Here is an 18,639-nt window from a genome sequence, read left to right as displayed (position 1 = left end):
ACACCAGTCTGCGCTACATGGTGAGTTCAAGACCATCCTGAACTATATAGTGAGACCTTGTCTCAAAACAAACCAAAAAAAGAAAAAATACCTTCCATTCTATGTGGGGGCTGCTTCATTCTTGCAGTATTTATGAAGACAAATATTAAGCTGGACTTTTATGCATCCATCTCCTTGACAAGAGGGCTTAATTACAGTAGGAGAGAGAAGAAAGCCCACCTTCCTCTTGATATATCCCGATTACTGACACAATATCCAATCCCTGAGACAGTAAAATCCCAACTGTGAGAGAGGCGCAGGTGCCATGATATTGCTGATGCTCAGTGCAGGAATTAGGTATTTCTACAAGCAGCAAGGGAGTGGGTAGAGAAGCCAGGACCAGCAAGACCCACTGACTCTGGCTAAAAGTCTTTGTCAACCCAGTTTAAGGAATGGCAAGGGCCAGGCAGGGTGGAGCATGCCTATAATCCCAGCACTTGGGAGGCTGAGGCAGGAGGATCAGTGCGAGTTTGAGACCAGCCTATGCTACAAAGGGAGCTCAAGGACAGTCTGAACTGCATAGCAAGACCCTGTCTCAAAAAGACAAAAAAAGAAAAGAATGGCAAGTATCAGAGGCCCAGAAATTCCTGTCCACTATGAGGGAGCTAAAGATGAAAGGGTTAGGGATGGCTTTTCAATCTGATCAAAGCTAATTGCCGGATGTAAGGATAATGGTTGAGGGTAAGATCAGGGTTCAATGGGACCTATTTCCCAGAACTGAGGCTAAAATGGATTTAAACCCTGTGGAAGAGAAGTTCCTGAAGGCTTCACTGGTTTAGGGTACAACACAGGGAAGCTGCTCAGAAAGGACTAGGGATGGGGAAAACTTCAACACTCACTCTCCACCACCAGCACCCCCTTGCTACCTGTCAACAGGGCAGCCCAGCTGAGGACAGATCTGCAATGGGCCACTGTTGTTTTCAGGAAGATCACCCTGATGATTTTTTTTTTAATTATGTGTATAGAGCCAGGCAACGATGGTCCCAGATCTTAGGGAGTTAGAAGGATCTCTTGCCCAGAAGTTTGAGGACCACCTGGGCAACACACAGAGAACCCCATATCAAAAAGAAAAATTATGTGGATATGTTATTTAGACTGCTAATAAACAATAAAATGAAGAAATCCAGATCTGACAAAATGGTCAGCAGCCCATTCCACTGACACCAAGGCCAACCTGGACTACATAGTGAAATCATAGTGAAAGACAAAAAAAAAAAAGAAAGAAAGAAAGAAATCAACGTTCTAAACCAAGTAAACATTAAAACTTCATACATGTGTATGAAAGCAGGAAAGAAAAGGAAACAATACATGGCAGTGACAAAAAACAGGTTTTTGTTATTATCTTAAAGTTAGGTGGAGCAGTTATTCTCTCTTACAGAGTAAGGTATTGTCTGATTCTAGAATTACAAATAAAGCCATATTTATACTTTCAATCTCTCACAACAGAGAGACAATGTGATATTTACACAGTGTGTTCAGTTTATTTCACTTAAGAGTATGGTCTTTAGGTGCATCCATTTACCTATAAATGTCTCAAGTTTCTCCTTTATGGCTGAGTAGTACTCCATTATATTGAAAAAAACACACACACATATTTATCCATTGCTTGATGGGCATTTGGGCTGTTTCCATGATTTAACTATTACAAACTATGCTCTTATGAACATGGGTGTGCGTATATCACTGTGGTATGATACTTTTCTTTTGGCAAGATACCAAGAAAGAGAAGAGCTGGGTCAAATGGAACATCTAGTCCTAGTTTTTTGAAAAATCTCCACCCTGATTTCCACAGTGGTTGCACCAGTCTACACTCCCACCAACAGCAGAGGATTCCTTTTCCCCATAGCCCAGCCGGTGTTTGTTATTGGTTGATTTCTTGATAATAGCCATTCTCTTTGGAGTGACATGGAATCTCAGCATTGCTTTCATTTGAATCTCTTGAATGACTAGTGATGTTGAAAATTTTTTCATATATTTACTTGCTGCTTGTATTTCTTCATCTGAAATGATGTATTCATCTCAGATGCCCATTTTTGGATTGGGTCTTTAAATTTGGAGTGGGGTTCTTTTCAGTTCCTTATATACCTCCTAGATATCAGTCTTTTCTCCGAAGAGCAGCCGGTCAAAAAATTTTTACCTCTGTGAACTGTCCCTTCACTCTGCTGATTTCTTTTGCTGTGCAGAAGCTTTTTAATAACATGAAGTCCCCCGTTATGCTTCCTGTCTTATTGTCCCACATGATGTGTGTATTTCAAATGTGCTTTGGGTATAAATGTTAAAATAAATTTGCTTCTTATGCACTTTAAAAAAAAATAAGATGAGATCCTAATTGTTGATTCTTTGTGATATTTCCTGTGGAATTGGGGTTTTGTCCATAGTCTTTACCTACACCTATGTCTTCAAGTGTTCTACCTATTCTCCAAGAGATTTAGTGTTTCTGTTTTAATATTTAGATCTTTGATACATTTCTATTTCAGTTTAATGCATAGTGAGAGACATGGGTCCAGTTTTAGTCTTTCATATGTGGAAAGCCAGTTTTTCCAGCACCATTTATTAAAGAGGCTATCTTTGGTGGCACACACCTGTAATCCCAGCACTCGGAAGGCTGAGGTAGGAGGATCACCATGAGTTGGAGGCCAGCCTGGACTAACTAGAGAGTCCAGGGCTAGCCTGAACTACAAAGTGAAACCCTGTCTCAAAAAGGAAGAAGACTATCTTTCTTCCAGCGAGGGTGTTTGGCTCCCTTGTCAAAGATAAAATGGCTAAGTGTGGTTGGAGTTCTTTCTGCATCTTCTAGTCTGTTCCACTGATCCTTGGGTCTGTTTTTTGCCAGTACCATGCTGATTTTATCACAGTAGCTTGGTAAAATGATTTAAAGCCTGTGTTGTGAAAGACATCCCTTGCCTTTGTTGTCTAGCATTGCTTTTGCTATTCTAGGTCTCTTCTGGTTCCAAATTAATTTTAGGAACATTTTCTTTAGTTCTGTGAGGTATGCTAATGGTATTTTGATTGGGATTACATTAAATTTGTATAATAATTTTGAAAGTGTGATCATTTTTACTATGTTGATTCTTCCTACCCAAGAGCAAGGGATATCTTTCCATTTTCTGATATCCTCTTTGATCTTTTTCAGAGTACTGTAGTTTCCAATGTAAAGATCTTTTACTTCCTGTTAGATTGATTCCTAAAAATTTCTTTTTTTTCAATGCTATTGTGAAAGATGTGGTTTCCCTAATTTCCCTCTCAGTAAGTTTGTTATTTGTGTACAGGAATGCTACTGAATTTTGAATGTTGACTTTGTATCCAGCTACATTACTGAATTTGGTGATTAAATCTAGAACTATGTTGGTGAAATTTGGCTGGTCTTCTATGTAGAGTATTATGTCATCTGCAAATAATGATAGCTTAAATTCTTCTTTTCTTATCTTTATTCCTTTGATTTCTTTCTCTTATCTAATTGCTCTGGCTAATATTTCCAGAACTGTATTGAATAGGAGTGGTGATGGGGACATCCTTGTCTTATGCCTGATTTTAGAGTGAAAGCTTTAAGTTTTTGTCCATTTAGTATGATGTTAACTGTTGGTTTGTCATAGGTGGCTTTTATCAGATTGAGGTAAAGATCATCTATTCCAATTTTCTGTAGGGTTTTATCATACCTGCGTGTTGAACTTCATCAAATGCTTTTTCTGCGTCTATTGAGATGACCATGTGATTTTTTTCCTTGGACCTGTTGATATGGTACATTATATTTATTAATTTGTATGTGTTGAATCATCTCTGAATTCCTGGGATGAATCCTACTTGATCATGGTGTATAATCTTCTTAATAGTTTGCTACATTCTACTTATCAGTACCTCATTAGGATTTTTGCATCTATGTTCATTAGGGAGATTGGCCTATAGTTTTTTCTGGTTGGACTCTTCTCTGGTTTGAGTATCAAGGTAATACCTGCTTCCAGGAATGACTTTGGGAGTCTTGCTTCCCTTTCAATTTCATTAGAGTTTGACAAGCAGTGACATTAGATCTCTAAATTTCTTGCATGATTCGGCAATGATTCCATCAGGACCTGGGCTTTTCTTTGTTGGTAGGTTTTCAATTACATCTTCAATTTCATTGAATGATATTAGTTTGTTTAGAATTTTTTATATCTCCTTGGTTCAGCTTTGGTAATTTATATGTATCTAGGAATCTGTGAGTTTCTTCTGTGTTTTCCATCTTATTAGGATAAACTTTCTCAAAACAGGTATTGATGACCTTCTGGATTCCTGAAGGATCTGTTGTGATTTCATCTTTTTCATTCCTAACTGCATGTATCTGAGCCTCTTTTTTCCTCTTTTTGATAAGTTTGAATAAGGGTTAATCAATTTCATTTAGTATTTCAAAGAACCAACTCTTTGATTCATTGATTCTTTGTATTGTTCTCTTAGTCTCAGTTGCATTAATTTCTGCTCTTATCTTTATAATTTCCTCCTTCATAGGGGCCTTGGGCTTGATTTCTTCTTTTTCTAGAAGTTTGATGTTCAACCTTAGATTACTTATTTGAGCTCACTCTGTTTTCCTAATGTGAGAGTTCACTGCTATAAATTTCCCTCATAGACTGCTTTCATGGCATCCCGTAAGTTCCAGTATGTTGTGTTGGGATTACCATTTAATTATAGAAACTGTCTAATGTTTTCTTTAATTTCATCTGTTACCCATTGGTTGTTTGGGAGGGTATTATTTAATTTCCCTGTGTTTTGGTAGTTTTTGAGGTTTCTTTTGCCATTGATTTCCAATTTCCTTGCACTGTGGTCTTATAATATGCATGGGATAATTTTAATTCCTTTGCATTTACTTTAAGCATGTTCTATGAGCCAGTACGTGATCTATTTTGGAGAATGTTCCATGTGTAGCTGAGAAGAATATGTATTCTGATGTGGGGTGGAACACTGTGTAGACATCTACTAAGTTTATTTGTTCACAAGTTTTGTTCCATTCTTTCTTTGTTGATTTTTTTTTCTAGTTGATCTATTTGTGACAGTGGGGTATTGAGATACTCCATTACAACTGTATTAGTGCTTACCTGATTTTTTCATGTCCATTAATATTTGTTTTCTAAAACTGGGTGTGGCAGTATTTGGTGCATGTATATTTATGATTATCTCTTCCTCTTCTTCTTCTCCTCCTCCTTCTCTTCTCCCTTCTCCTCCTCCTCCTTCTCTTCTTCCTTCTCCTCCTCCTCCTTCTCCTCTTCTTTCTCCTCTTTCTCCTCTTTCTCCTTCTCCTTCTGTCCACGTATATTTATGATTGTTATCTATTCTTCTTTTCCTCCTCCTCCTCCTCCTTCTTCTTCTTCTTCCTTCTCCCCCTCCTTCTTCTCCTTCTTTTCTTCTCCTTCTTCTTTTTCTTCAAGTTTTCCCTTAACAAGTATGTAGTGATCTTCTTTGTCTCTTTTGATCAGTCTTGGCTTGAAGTTCACTTTGTCTTCACAGCTTTTTTTCTGGGTTCCTGTCACATGGAATATTGTTTTCTACTCTTTGACTTTCAGTCTATGAATTTCTTTTTTAGTTAAATGTGTTTCCTATATGCAACAAATTGTTGGATCTTGCTTCTTGATCCATTCTTCCAATCTATTCCTTTGGATTGGTGAACTGAGACCATTTATACTGATGGTTATAACTGATATATATTGGCTTATCTTTCCCATACTATTTTCCTTTTGTTGGTTCCCTGTTCTTCCCTCTCTTTTTAATTCTTGCCTTACCTTGTGGCTTCTATTGGTGTTCTTAGAATTGTAGTCTTCATTACCTACTTCTAAAATATCCTTCAGAATATTTTATATAGCTGGTTTGATGGTCAGGAATTTCTTCAATTGTTCTTTGTCATGCAAGTGTCTTATTTTTCCACTGACTTTGAAAGATAGTTTTGTGGGTCCATCAATCTGGGTTGAAGGATGTTTTCTTTCAAAACTTGAAAATGCTTCACTCCAAGCTCTCCTGGACTTAAGGGTTTATATTGAGAAGTCTGCTGTGATTCTGATGGGCTTTCATTTTTCTTTTCTTTAACAGCATTAATATCTGTTCTTGTGCTGAATTTCTGAAATCTTTTTATACACCTTGGTGTAGTCTTTTTATCATGGCCAGTTGAAGTTCTATATGCCTCACTTAGATGTCAAATTTTTTTCCCTACCAGGGAAGTTTTCTGCCATGATGTCCGTGAACAGGTTTTTTTTTATGTTATTTGCACTGATTCCTGCTTTTTCACTGACTCTGATCAATCCTATGTTGTTCTTCTTTGCATCATCTTGCAGCTGTTGGATGTATTTCTCATAGCCCCATCCAAAGAATTCTTAATTGACATATTAGAAATTTACACTTCTTCATTCGTTTACTCAACAAATATTTATTGAGAGCTTGTAGGGAGATCCATTTAAGAAAAATGGAATTCTACTAAAAATTTATTTGGATTTTCCTATAAAAATAGCCCAAGATATATATGTGCAAGGATATTAATGTACAATAAGAAATGGTCATTTAAGTAAATTAGCCACTTCACACAGTTCTATTTTATTATATTAAAATAATATATGTGATAACTCAATCAATTTTGAATATTATTAACCATCCTGGAAATAATGCACCCTACTTTAATTTGTAAGGAGGTAAGGAAAACCAGAAATCACATCTAGTTTCCAGCCACAGTTAAAATGTACCATGGAAACATGTTTGACTGTAACTCATACCAAAAACAAACAACAAAAACTGAACCTTACCCAGGACGGGTAGAAAACACCTAAAATCTCAGCACTTGGGAGGCTGAAGCAGAATTGCAGTTCATAGCCAGCTTGGGCTACACTGTGAGTTCAAGTCCAGCCTGAACTACATAGCAGCAAGACCCTGTCTCAAAGAACAACAACAAAAAATCTGGGTGTGGTGGTGCACTCCTATAATCCCAGCACTTGGGAGGCTGAGACAGGAGGACTGCTGAGAGTTTAAAACCTGCCTGAATTACATAGGGAGACCCGTTTTAAAAATAAAACTGGGCACCCAGAAGGAGGTGCCCAGGCACACAGGGAGTCACGGGGGCGGGGGGGGGAGCGCCAGTCTTCCGGCTGCCTCGCTTCCTGCCTCTAGGCGCCCAGAAGGAGGGGCCCAGGTGCACGAGGAGCCACAGGTGGGGAGCGCTGGTCTTCCAGCCAGCTCACTTCCTGCCTTATAGGCACCTGGAAGGAGTGACCCAGGCACACAGGGAGCCACGGGCGGGGAGCGCCAGTCTTCAGACCAGCTCGCTCCCTGCCTCATAGGCCCCCGGAGGGAGGGCCTCTAGCACACGGGGAGCCACGGGCGGGGAGTGCCGGTCTTCTGGCCAGGTCGCTTCCTGCCTCGTATGCGCCCAGAAGGAGGGGTCCAGGTGCACAGGGAGCCATGGGCAGGGAGCGAGCCTGTCTGAAGACCGGCTCTCTCCCTGCCTCGTAGGTCCCTGGAAGGAGAGCCCCCGGCGCAGGGGGAGCCACGCAGCAGCGAGTGCTGTTGTGCACTGGCCCTCAGGCCAGCCGCTGCCGCTCAGTTGAGAACTACCATGACACAGAGAAACAATGACACAATTGGCCCACCATGCACTGGCTGCAGATGTCCCCCCATGGACGTGTGTTAATTATTCAAACATGGAGAAACTCCTGGGAATACATGCTATACAACAGGCCACTCTTGCTCCTGCCATTGAGAACCAGAAAGGTCCAGAGTCAGTGGAGAAGCAGCTGCTGAACAAGGACTCAGAGAACATGAGAATGCAAACTAAGCCCATGGAGTCAGAGGTCCTGTGGTCTGGGGTCATAAGAGCTGCTCAGAAGCTGTAAACCAGGAGGACCTTGCGCAATACCTGCGGAGATTCCCTGGAAGCCATTCTTCCCCTGACAGTACAGGCTGCAGTGGAGCTCCAGAGAAGTCTGCAGCAGGATTCCTGCTGCCTGTGCTGACAGTTGGGGAGAGGACACTAACTGGTTGTGGGGTCCCAATGCGATGGGAGGCTAGAGAGAAAATCCTACAAAAAATGGCTTTCACTCCAGATGGCTCACTTGATTTTTGACAACCCTTAGGCTATAACTACTTGTTAGATCCTTCTTGCGTATCTCTGTCTTCCTGAGAAACCACTTTGAAGATACCACCATGTATTACAGCAGCCATTGATATTTTCCTACTAATCTATCCATAACTCTGCAATGTTTGTATTGTTCCTATCCTATTTTGTAAATGGATGCATGTTTATTATTATGGGTTTCCTACAACAACCATTGAGAAAAGTTAATGATTATTCAATAGGTCACTCATGTATAGCTCTATTTATTTTCTTTAGAAGCCACTTTGAAGATACCATAGTACAATAACTATTGATAATCTCCTACCTCTTTTGTCTGTAACTCACTATTATTTGTCTATTTGTTTTCCTGAGAAACTATCTTGTAGATAACAATATGTAAAACAATAACCATTGATAATTTCCTACCACTTAGTCTGTAATTTGATAAGCCCCCCCCATTATTATGTTATCCTTCTTTTACTCTTTAAAATAAAAAAAAAATTTAAAAAGGTCATCTATTAAAAAATAAATAAATAAAACTGAATCTTGAGACCAGGTGCAGTGGCACACACTTGTAATTTCATCTAGACAGAAGCCTGAGGCAGGAAGATCATGAATTCAAGGCCAGTCCATTAAATTAGTAAGACACTGTCTCAAAATAAAAAATAAAAAGGGCTGGGAATATAGCTTAGTACAATGCCCTGTATTTAATTCCCAGTACTGCCCCTTCAAAGAAAGATAAAGAAAAGAAGTGAATCTTGTATCATGCTTGGTGTGAGATAATATTTTTGCCAATTGGCAAAAAAAGGAAAATGGAAAAAAATTTAAAAGAATATAATATGAGGACATAAAAGATCTCCAAATTATAGAATATGATCTATTTTTGGCATATGAAAGAGATGATTTTTCAAAATTACCTTGTTCCCAAGAACACAGGGACATCCCCTCCTAGGGAAGGCTACTGGAGGGGATAAACTGCATGTGTGGAGCCATGGGCTGGCCTTCAAGGAAGGAAGCCCAAGGAGGGAACATTCAAAGAGCTACAATAAACTAGTCACCCACCCCAGTTCTATCCCCAACCCACATCCTCCACTAAGAGAAATAAAGTCAATAGTTTGAAAAGAGGAACTCTACTCGGACCCCCTGGGCTTGTGAGAGACCTTTATGGCTACTGAGTCTACATCCAGCTTCCACCCTTCCCACCCCTAGCCAAACACAACCATCACCCATTTTCAGTCTTCTCAGAAAGAGCGACCACCCATCCTCTGTCAATATGTAGGTCTCACTGTTGCATAGCCACACTCAGACCCTCAGGGCCCCATCTCTTCTGAGAACTAGACAGCACAGACACAAGGGTTAGCACCAGCCTTTATTGGAGAAGAGAAGCACTGACATCTACTACCCAACCAGGGCTGTTCCAATGCTCCAGGCTGCAGCAGGGGGAGAAGCAGAGCAGAGAAGGCTGGGACTGTGACAAGCCCCAAGGCATCACCCTCGCTGGGCTGCCACGACAAGCTCTCTGGAGTCACTAAAGATCTCCGGACAAATCAGGCAGCTAAGGCACTGGGGTTTCTGCAAGTAGAAAAAATATCAAATTACAACTGTCTCCTGACTCTGGCTACCCAACATGTTTGCCCTTCCACACAGAAGAGTCTTGGCATATTTTGGCTACCTGCTTCCTAATGACAACTCTTGTCATTCAGAAGTCAAGGTATATTCCCTTACCCACCCTCCCTCTACCCCCGACTGTCCAAACATGTGACACACATTCCCTCCCTCTGTGCCTTTGCTAACAATCACATTGCCTGTCTGTGCTAGTCCCACTTTGTCACATCTGCCTCACCTTTAGGGACCTAGATCAAATCCCTCCTCTCCCAGAAAGACCTGTCCCAGGAACCACACCAACTCAACACCTATAAGCTAATACTTTCCATACGAGGGTTCTGGTCTAAGACACAGAACGTTTCTCTCCAATTATACTTCTTGGCCTTCAAAAGTCTCCTGCCCAATATCGAAACCAGTCTTGACATAGAGCAGTTAAGTCTATTAACTTGGTTGATGACAACAATAGATTGTACTCACTTATTTCAGAATCAGACGGGATTGTCCAGTTGGAGTTCACGGTGTGTTTGGGTGGCAGGACTAGCGGGACACAGAAATGTCCGCAGCCTGACTTGCAGCACTTTTCCCCAGCTTGACAATTTTCATCCATCATGCAATTAACAATACACAGGCCCACCAGAACATCTGGACAAGTACCACCTCGTCCTGTTGGAGAGAAAGGCACAGGTAAAGAGACAGAACATTGGTTTCACTGTCCCCAAGTTCCCATCTAAAGCTTAGACATGGAGGCTCCAAGTGAATCAAACGCAGACCCCTAACTAGATCTTAACCAATTCATCTGGGAAACTAGGAAGCTGGAGGATCTAGAATCTACAGACATCCAGAGACCTCTGAGCTAATAAGAGCTTTCAAATGGTGTCTTGGAGGGAGTTCCCTATAAAGGTAATCTATGATTGATAGCTGTACAGGTTGAGGGGGACAAAGTAAAGTACACAAAGGCCAAGCGGCACTTCCTCTCCTGTGCCCCTGCTCTGTGCTCCTGTAATACCCTATATGTGCTTCCTCTCACCACACTTTAGCATATAGGTGGTCCTTCGCTTATGATTCAATTTTTCAATTTTGCAATGATACAAATGTGACACATATCCAATAAAAACTGTACTTCTGCCTGTAATCCCAGCACTTGGGAGGCTAAGGCAGGAGGATTGTTGTGAGTTCAAGACCAGCCTGGGCTACAAAGGGAGCTCAAGGCCAGCCTGAATTGCATAGTGATACCCTGTCTCAAAAAGACAAAAAAAAACCTGTACTTCCAATTTTGAATTTTGGTATTTTCCCAAACTAGTGATATCTGGTACAATACTCTCCTGCATCAGCAGGAGACAGTTCCCAGTCACATGACCGTAGTACACACAAATGATACTCTACAGTGTGCTGTGTGTGGCTAAGCTAGGCTACTTGGTAGGGAGGCTGCACTAAATGCACTTTCAACTTACAAGATTTTCAACTAACGAAGTGTTTATCAGGAGTGGCCCTATCATAAGTCAAGGACCATCTATAATTCCTTACTAATTATCTGTCTTGTCCAAAAGACTATACTTTGCATGAGGATAAGAGACCATCCTCACATTTGAATATTGCCTGGGAATATTAAAGGGACTTATAATCAGGGCCAGTGATTCCATAGAGTCTGACACAAAAGTAGTGCTCAAAAATATATTTTTAAAAAACTGAAACAGGGTTGGGGATGTAGCTCAGGGATACAAGTGCCTGTCTGGCAAGCTCAAGGTCCTGAATTCAATTCCCAGTACAAAAAAAAAAAAAAAAACTGAAACAACAAAGAAATTGAAACAGGAAAGCTTCATCTATTTGCCATCAAATACAGATATCTAGCTTCCAATCAAGATTTCATTTGAGATGGAAGGAAGTGCTGTGCTAAAAATTCAGTCTGAAAACCAGTGATCTTTGGCAACTCATTTGCAAGATGAGGAAACTAGGGCTCAGAAAGAGATGTTTGTTTGCCCAAGGTCACAGGACAAACCTAAAGCAGAACCGAGACCAGAAGCCATGCCGCCAGTATTGATAGGGGTTACTCCTACCACAGCACACTGTCTTCCTCCTAGCTCTTTTCAGGCCAACCCGGGCTCCTTGGGCCTAAAACGATTACTCTGGGTTAAGGTTAGGGAGACAAGAAAGATGACAATCCTGGCTCCTCCCAGGAAGGAAAAAAGAAGGCGAAAACAGGTGGTCCCCTCCCAAGTTGACTCCAGAACTCAGTCAACACTTAAGGATTTCTTCCCAAAAGAGCCAACATACCAGCTGGGCAGTGGCACATACCTGTGGTCCTAGCTACTGAGGAGGCTGCCTCAGCAGGAGCATAAGTTCAAGGCCAGCCTGGGCAACTTAGCAAGAACTTAGCAAAACCCTATCTCAAAATAAAAAATAAAAAGGACTGGGGACATACCTCAGTGGTACAGCTACTGTTGGGGGTCGGGGAGGCCGACACCTACCTCCCTTAATATCTCCGCGGCAGGTGTGGCCACAGCCAGTGCTGCAACATTTCTGCCCCTGGGGACAGGATGCATCACCATCACACAGCTCCTCACATGGAAGGGGGTCGGCAGGACATTCACCACCAAACCCTGTCACAGAATCAAAGCACTGAGGCCCAGAGGTGCCCACGCCCAGATTATGACACGCATTTTTCATTGTGCCCCCTGTGTATGTGTAGACACATTTACGTGCAGTATATATTTGCAATGCCCCCGATATTTCACATTCTATTTTTTTTAATGTTGGCCATAAACTACTAAGCTGATTTTGGCACTCACACTTCAGCTCAAATCCCCTGTGGTAAACATACTAATTGCCAACCCTATATTCATTCTTCCTTCTTTCTTACACTGGTAAATGTCTGTGTAAACATTTCCCAGCAATAGTCAAGTAAGACGCCTATTAATACAACCCCATGTTTGTTCAGAGAGGCAATGAGTCCAGTTAAAATGATTCGTTTCCCTATATTCCCTTGCAACTAGGAGTGGCCACAAATGCTGACATAAACTGGGGAAACACTTGCATTCCTGATAAAAACTGCCCCCTCGCTTCTTCTTCCAGATCTATGACAGACAGAGAGAGGAAAGGGAGATCAGCTTTCTTTCAGTTAGGAAACAATCAGCAATAAGGACAAAATTAGATTGCCATGGAGAAAGAGAAATAGCTTCCTTCTCAGAGCCCTCACCCTAGCCCTAGCACTTCCTTTATGATTTCTTGCTAGGTAGGAACAACAAACCCCTGCTTGGTTAACCTTCTGTTGTGGAAAGCAAAACACTTTTCAGATTCGGCCCTTCATCATTCCTGTGAAGACAATGAAACCCAGAGGAGAGAATGGGGCTTGCCCAGAACTACAGAATGAGTCAACAGCTAAACAGGACAAAACTCAGCCTCTGGATGTGCACGGAGCGAGACTTCCAGGCAACTTGGCTGGGCGCTCAGAAACAGGCACGCCCAAAGGAGGCCACGTCCAACCCAGTCCCACTCACCATGACTCATTCATCTCGGTGTTTATTTCAAGCTTTTAAATGAAGAGAGAAGTGACAGGCAATTAAAGGTTTCATAGAAAACTGAAACAGGACTGGCCCAGTGCCTCCGAGAACCAACAGGTGAGGGTGATTGCCATCTGGCTGGCTCCCGGAAGTCTGCAAAGATGGAAACAGCAAGTATCGAACTCCAAGGAGAACAAATACTGGAGGCTTCACCAGATCCTGCAAGCTGGCAGTGAAGGACCTCCCTGAGACAGATTCCCAGGCTTTTGTTCCAGAGCTGGGCCTCAAGAGGGCTGGCAAGGAATACAATCTTCTATTCTCTCGTATGGGCAGGCTGCCCAAGGTGGCTGCCAAAACCAGCCACAGCGGCCTGGTGAGTACAGAGAAGGGGCCTGCCTCCTGGGGAGACCTGGCTGGAAGCAAAGAGGTTGTCACATGCTGTGGAGTTTCAGGGTCTCAGAGAGTAGCTGATGAGTAGGAAGAAAATGATACTCCCTCTGAATAAAAAAAGTCTAGTTAGAAATTAGACTCCTGGGGCCACGGAAATAGCTCAGCGGCATAAGCGCCTGCCTGGCAAGCGCAAGGTCCTGAGTTCAATTCCCAGTACCAAAAAAAAGAAATTAGACTCCTGGCCAGGCATGGTGGTACACACCTGTAATCCCAGCACTTGGGAGGATGAGCCAGGAGAGTCACCATGAGTTTGAGGCCAGCCTGGACTGCATAGTGAGTTCAAAGCCAGCTTGAACTGCATAGCAAGACCCTGTCTCAAAAAAAAAAAAAAAAAAAAGACAGAAATTAGACTCCTGACTCAACTTCTCCCCACCACAGAAGCTAAGAGGAAGGAAGATAATGTATATCAAGGGCCAAACATTATATACACTTTGAATGGCTACCACCCTCCAGGGTTTATTCTTTCTATCTTGAAGAGAAGGCAACTGAGGCTCTGAGAAGCAGAAGTGACTTTTCCAGGGACCTGCTGGCCAATAACTGATAAGCCTCAGACCTGAACCCAGGTCTGGGATAACCTAAACCTATGCTTTTCCACATAACACACTGCCACATGCGCGCAGTTGAAAGAATGGCTCTAGTTCCTTCAGAAAATATAACAGAAAACCCCATTTCAGACAGCAGACAAGAAAACAAAATGCCTACACATGAACTTAATTGAGAAATATTTTAAAACTATAAAACATCCTGAAACACACCAAATACACTTGAACAAGAGGAAAACGTAAAGATTCAACATTATAATGATATCAGTTCTCCTTTAAGTTAATTTATATATCTAACATCACTTCAATAAAAATAACCAGCCAGGCCTGGTGGTGCACGCCTATAATCCCAGCACTCGGGAGGCTGAGGCAAGAGGATCCTTGCGAGTTTGAGGCCAGCCTGGGCTACAAAGAGAGCTCAAGAGCAGCCTGAACTGCATAGCAAGACCCTTCCAAAAAAAAAAAAAAAAAAAAAAACCATAAAAGTAACCTCTTTCAAGAGGATTCCTGCAAGACTGAGGACAGCCTGAGCTACAAAGTAAAGTCAAGGCCAGCCTGAACTGCATAGTGTGACCCTGTCTCAAAAAGACCAAAAAAAAAAAAAAAGTAACTTCTTTACATAGGCTGAAGTGGTGGGTAGGCAATACGATAATAAAATATACTGGGAACCACAACCAAGTGAAAATAGCCACAAAAATTCTAAAACAACAGGAAACTAAGGGTCTGGATATAGAAGATACATCAACACTTTTTAGGGGCTCTCAGGGAGATCACAAAGCAGGCAAGGCATACAGCAGAATACTATAGCTTTAAACTCAAAATTCTCTCGACTAAGTCACCTTTCTCCACCGCCACTGTCACCTCCGAGTTGTCAACGGTATGCATCTTCAGCTAGAATCACTCCCCTTCTCTGCCTCTACTCTAGCTTTCTGTTTCCCAAACACAGCAAGCTCCTCGTCACCTGAAGACTTCTTCATGTGTTTCTCTCTTCCTGTGATATCCCTCATACCCTTCCCCTGGCTAACTTCAACTCCTCCGCTGGGTTACTACCTCAGACATGTTTTCCTCTACCACCTAATCTGAAGTGAGCTCTCATTACTCTGTCTCATTTTCCTGTTATCCCTATCACAATTTGAAATGTATTGATGAATTATATGCTTCTTTTTTAACCACCCCTTGGACTATAAAACCGAGGACAGAAACTATTTTCTTCACCACAATACACCCAGAACCCATGCTGAGCCTAGCAAACAGTAAATATCCGACACATACTTGTCAAAAGAATGAGTGCATAAATAGAGAGTTAGATCATGAAGACCCTGTAAGAGAGAGGAGGATTCTCTTTCAAATACCTCTCTACCAGAACCAGAATAAAACAGGATCTATTTCCAGCAGGAGATGGTCATCCCCTGTGTGTACAGAGCACACAAGAAGCAGTGGGTGGGCAAATGTGTGCTGTCCTCCGGAGACATCAAGATTCTGGTTTGCTATTTCTTTGCAGATTCTTGGGATTTTAAGAGAGGATATCACAAGTGACAACTGAAAGTGGAAATTACCCAACAGCTTTCAAATCTGTGTACAAAGATATGCTGACATTGCCTTTCTGGCATCTTCCCCTGCCTGACTAAGCCATGTCCCACAAATAGTCATGGCTTGGGTACCCTTTATTTTACATTCTCAGACTATAGCAGGCCCTTGATTATTGTTTCCCAAAGTAAAGTAAAATCAACAAGATGATATGTGTATATTTGAGAAAGGAAGAAGCAGACCACGGGGTTTGGAGACCACAAAAATTCTAAAACAACAGGAAACTAAGAAGGGTCTGGATATAGAAGATACATCAACACCTTTTAGGGACTCTCAGGGGGACCACAAAGCAGGGAAGTTTCTCACCCAGCTTCTGATGAGCGACTGGAACCACACAGCGCTTCTTGCAGCCAAACGTGCAGCACTTCTTTACACCTGGGCATGACTCGTCACTGGTGCACCTTTTGAAACAGGACTGTTTCTGGACAACCCTGGGACAATCTCCTTTCCTCCCTGTAACAGAAACGGAGATAGAAAGCCAGGGATATAGCTCAGCAGCACAGAGCCTGACTGGAAATGCAAGGTCATAAGTTTGATTCCCAGTCCAAAAAAAAACTCACAAAGACAGCAATAGATAGGAGATAATGGTGCCTGGAGAGGCTCAGAGGCACAGCAGAAAAGAAAATCAGAGGAAGGAAGCCCCAGGCTTCACTGAAGCCTCTCATCCCTGGTGCTAAAGCAGACTGTAACAACAGCAATAATAATGCTTACTATAGCATTTACGTACCTTTTGCCAGAAACATCTCATGTGATCTCAAATAATCCCTCTTTTACAAATAAGAAAAATGGGGCTAAAAGCTTAAGATCTGGCTGAGGTATAGTTCAGTGTACAGCATGTGCTTTGTATGTACAAGGCCTTGATCAGATCCCCAGCACCACATAAAAAAGAAAAAGAAAGGAAAGAAAAAAAAGGAAAGAAAACCTTTAACATTTTTTTTTTTTGTCTTTTTGATTGTTTGTTTTTGTTTCAGTTTTTCTTCCAGTACCAGGAATCAAACTCACGACGTTGTGCTTGCCAGGCAGGCGCTGTGCCGCTGAGCTAAATCCCCAGCCCCTTTTTTGTCTTTTTGAGACAGGGTCTCGCTATGCAGTTCAGGCTGGCCTTGAGCTCACTTTGTAGCCCAGGCTGGTCTCAAACTCACAAGGATCCTCCTGCCTCAGCCTCCCGAGTGCTGGGATTACAGAGCTGTTTGAGGTTTAAGGCTTAAGAAGGTTTGCCTGATCCTACGGTCAATGCTCTTAATCACAGGCTTTTCTTTACAATTCTGCACTCCTTTGGACTCACAGAAACTCTGACTCCAAAGTAAAATACACAGTAATCACTGGTACACTCCTTCCTTACAGCAGGCAAAGAACGAAGGGTGCTGCCAGGGAACTGAGGCCCCAAAAGTGAAGAGTAACTCTAGGGAAGCTAGATTTCAAGAGCCAATTTAGGAGGTAGGATGACCTCTCTGGTTCTATCCATCCCAGAGGCAAGGCCAGAGAGCACAAGACCAACATACCCTTAGGAATGTCTCCTCGGCAGACCCGACCACAGCCTGTGCTGCAGCACTTCTGCCCAGCTGGGCATGACTCGTCACCCTGGCATAGCTCTTTGCATGGGTTCTTATCAAAAGGACATTCTCCTTCTTTCACTGCAAAAGATACTACAGGAGGTTAGGATAACTGTCTAGGCCTTGAGAAATGGGAAACAGAGGTCAAACATACTTCAAGCATTTGCAAACATTCATACTGCAAAATATCATTGCAATTACCTTCTCCTCCTACAGTACAACTACTAACAGCCATCCCCCATTACTAAAGAACCAGCCAGGCTGCAGATATAGAGAGGAAGACTGGAATGATCCTGTTCTCATTTCATGAGCTCTTTCTCCAGAGAATAGCTGGAACCTCTACTAAGTCCCATGTCCTTATCCAAAGAGGGTAAAGAAAGCCAAGAAGACTTACCCTGGCTGTCCTCTGAATCTGCTCAACCAGTCCTGTCCTACAGAGATGATCACCTCCACAAATGAGGAAGCTCACTCTGAGAGGAGGCAGGAGATGACTTTTCCCCAGACACTCTCTATTAGCGTTCGCAAGGTTTCCCAAGTGATAGCTCACCATGCTCAGCTGCAGTCACGCAGCATGCCAGAGGCCCAAGAGCAAGAAGAGCCTTCAGAAGGAAGAAGCCGCTGAACATCATGATGATGCTGAGAGTTGTGATAAGATCTCAGTTCAGGCCAGAGACAGACACTTTCCCAGAACATCCACAGAGGGAAGAGTAAGACTAGGGAATTGCCCTAAATCCAGTCCCAAAGTCTTCCCTTATGTAATAGCCCTTAGGAATGTTTCCTCCTAACAAGAAGACTGATTGGTTGCTTTGTGTGGGAAAATTCCTGGCACTACCAAAGGGCACATGGAATGGGGGTGATCAAACTCTGTAAAGCAATACACAAAACACCTTGGACAATGTCAAGTATCCTTGTGGGAGGCTGGAAAAATAGAAGGATAGCTATCAGATAAAGGATTAAAGGGAACCCTAGAAGGATTTGGAATGATTCCACTGCAGCTGAATGGACAGAGGAAAGGACCAATAAGAAAATGACCGAGCTAATAAAATAACCTAAGCATAACAACATAGTGGCTCCTGCTCTACCTAACAACCTAGAAAAGCCGCAGTGGAACAGACCACTTAGAAATTATCAAAAAACTACAGAAAAGCAGTTTTTTGTTTACTCAGAACTAATATAAAGTGTCCTACATCTTGGTGTCTTTAGATCACATCGGCCATTCTTGGACCAAATAAAAGCTAACTGGTAAGCCGGGTGTGGCGGCGCATGCCTGTATCCCAGCACTCAGGAGGCTGAGGCAGGAGGATCGTTGC

General features: G+C 42.4%; 1 protein-coding gene across 5 annotated transcripts in view; it reads right to left on the bottom strand.

The window, feature by feature from the left end:
- Positions 1-9,447: 9,447 nt before the first annotated feature.
- Positions 9,448-18,639, bottom strand: part of Wfdc3 (WAP four-disulfide core domain 3) — an 11,066-nt gene continuing 1,874 nt past the window's right edge. For 3 of the 5 annotated variants that reach the window (XM_005392416.2, XM_013518339.1, XM_005392415.2), the window contains exons 2-7: positions 17,877-17,965; positions 17,279-17,410; positions 16,083-16,229; positions 12,166-12,297; positions 10,178-10,363; positions 9,448-9,667 (exon numbers count right to left, since the gene is read on the bottom strand). In XM_005392416.2, coding sequence (XP_005392473.1) covers positions 9,651-9,667; positions 10,178-10,363; positions 12,166-12,297; positions 16,083-16,229; positions 17,279-17,410; positions 17,877-17,958 — 696 coding nt within the window. In that variant the 5' untranslated portion in view covers positions 17,959-17,965 and the 3' untranslated portion in view covers positions 9,448-9,650. Of the gene's footprint in view, positions 9,668-10,177; positions 10,364-12,119; positions 12,298-16,082; positions 16,230-17,278; positions 17,411-17,876; positions 17,966-18,639 lie in introns of those variants that run through there. The other 2 variants (XM_005392418.2, XM_013518337.1) reach the window with 2 other exon arrangements.

This window comes from Chinchilla lanigera, unplaced genomic scaffold (assembly GCF_000276665.1).
Source record: "Chinchilla lanigera isolate Chin_1 unplaced genomic scaffold, ChiLan1.0 scaffold00044, whole genome shotgun sequence".
NCBI lineage: Eukaryota > Metazoa > Chordata > Mammalia > Rodentia > Chinchillidae > Chinchilla > Chinchilla lanigera.
The sequence above is the reverse complement of the archived record's forward strand: the minus strand, read 5'-3'. Positions and strand labels throughout refer to the sequence as shown.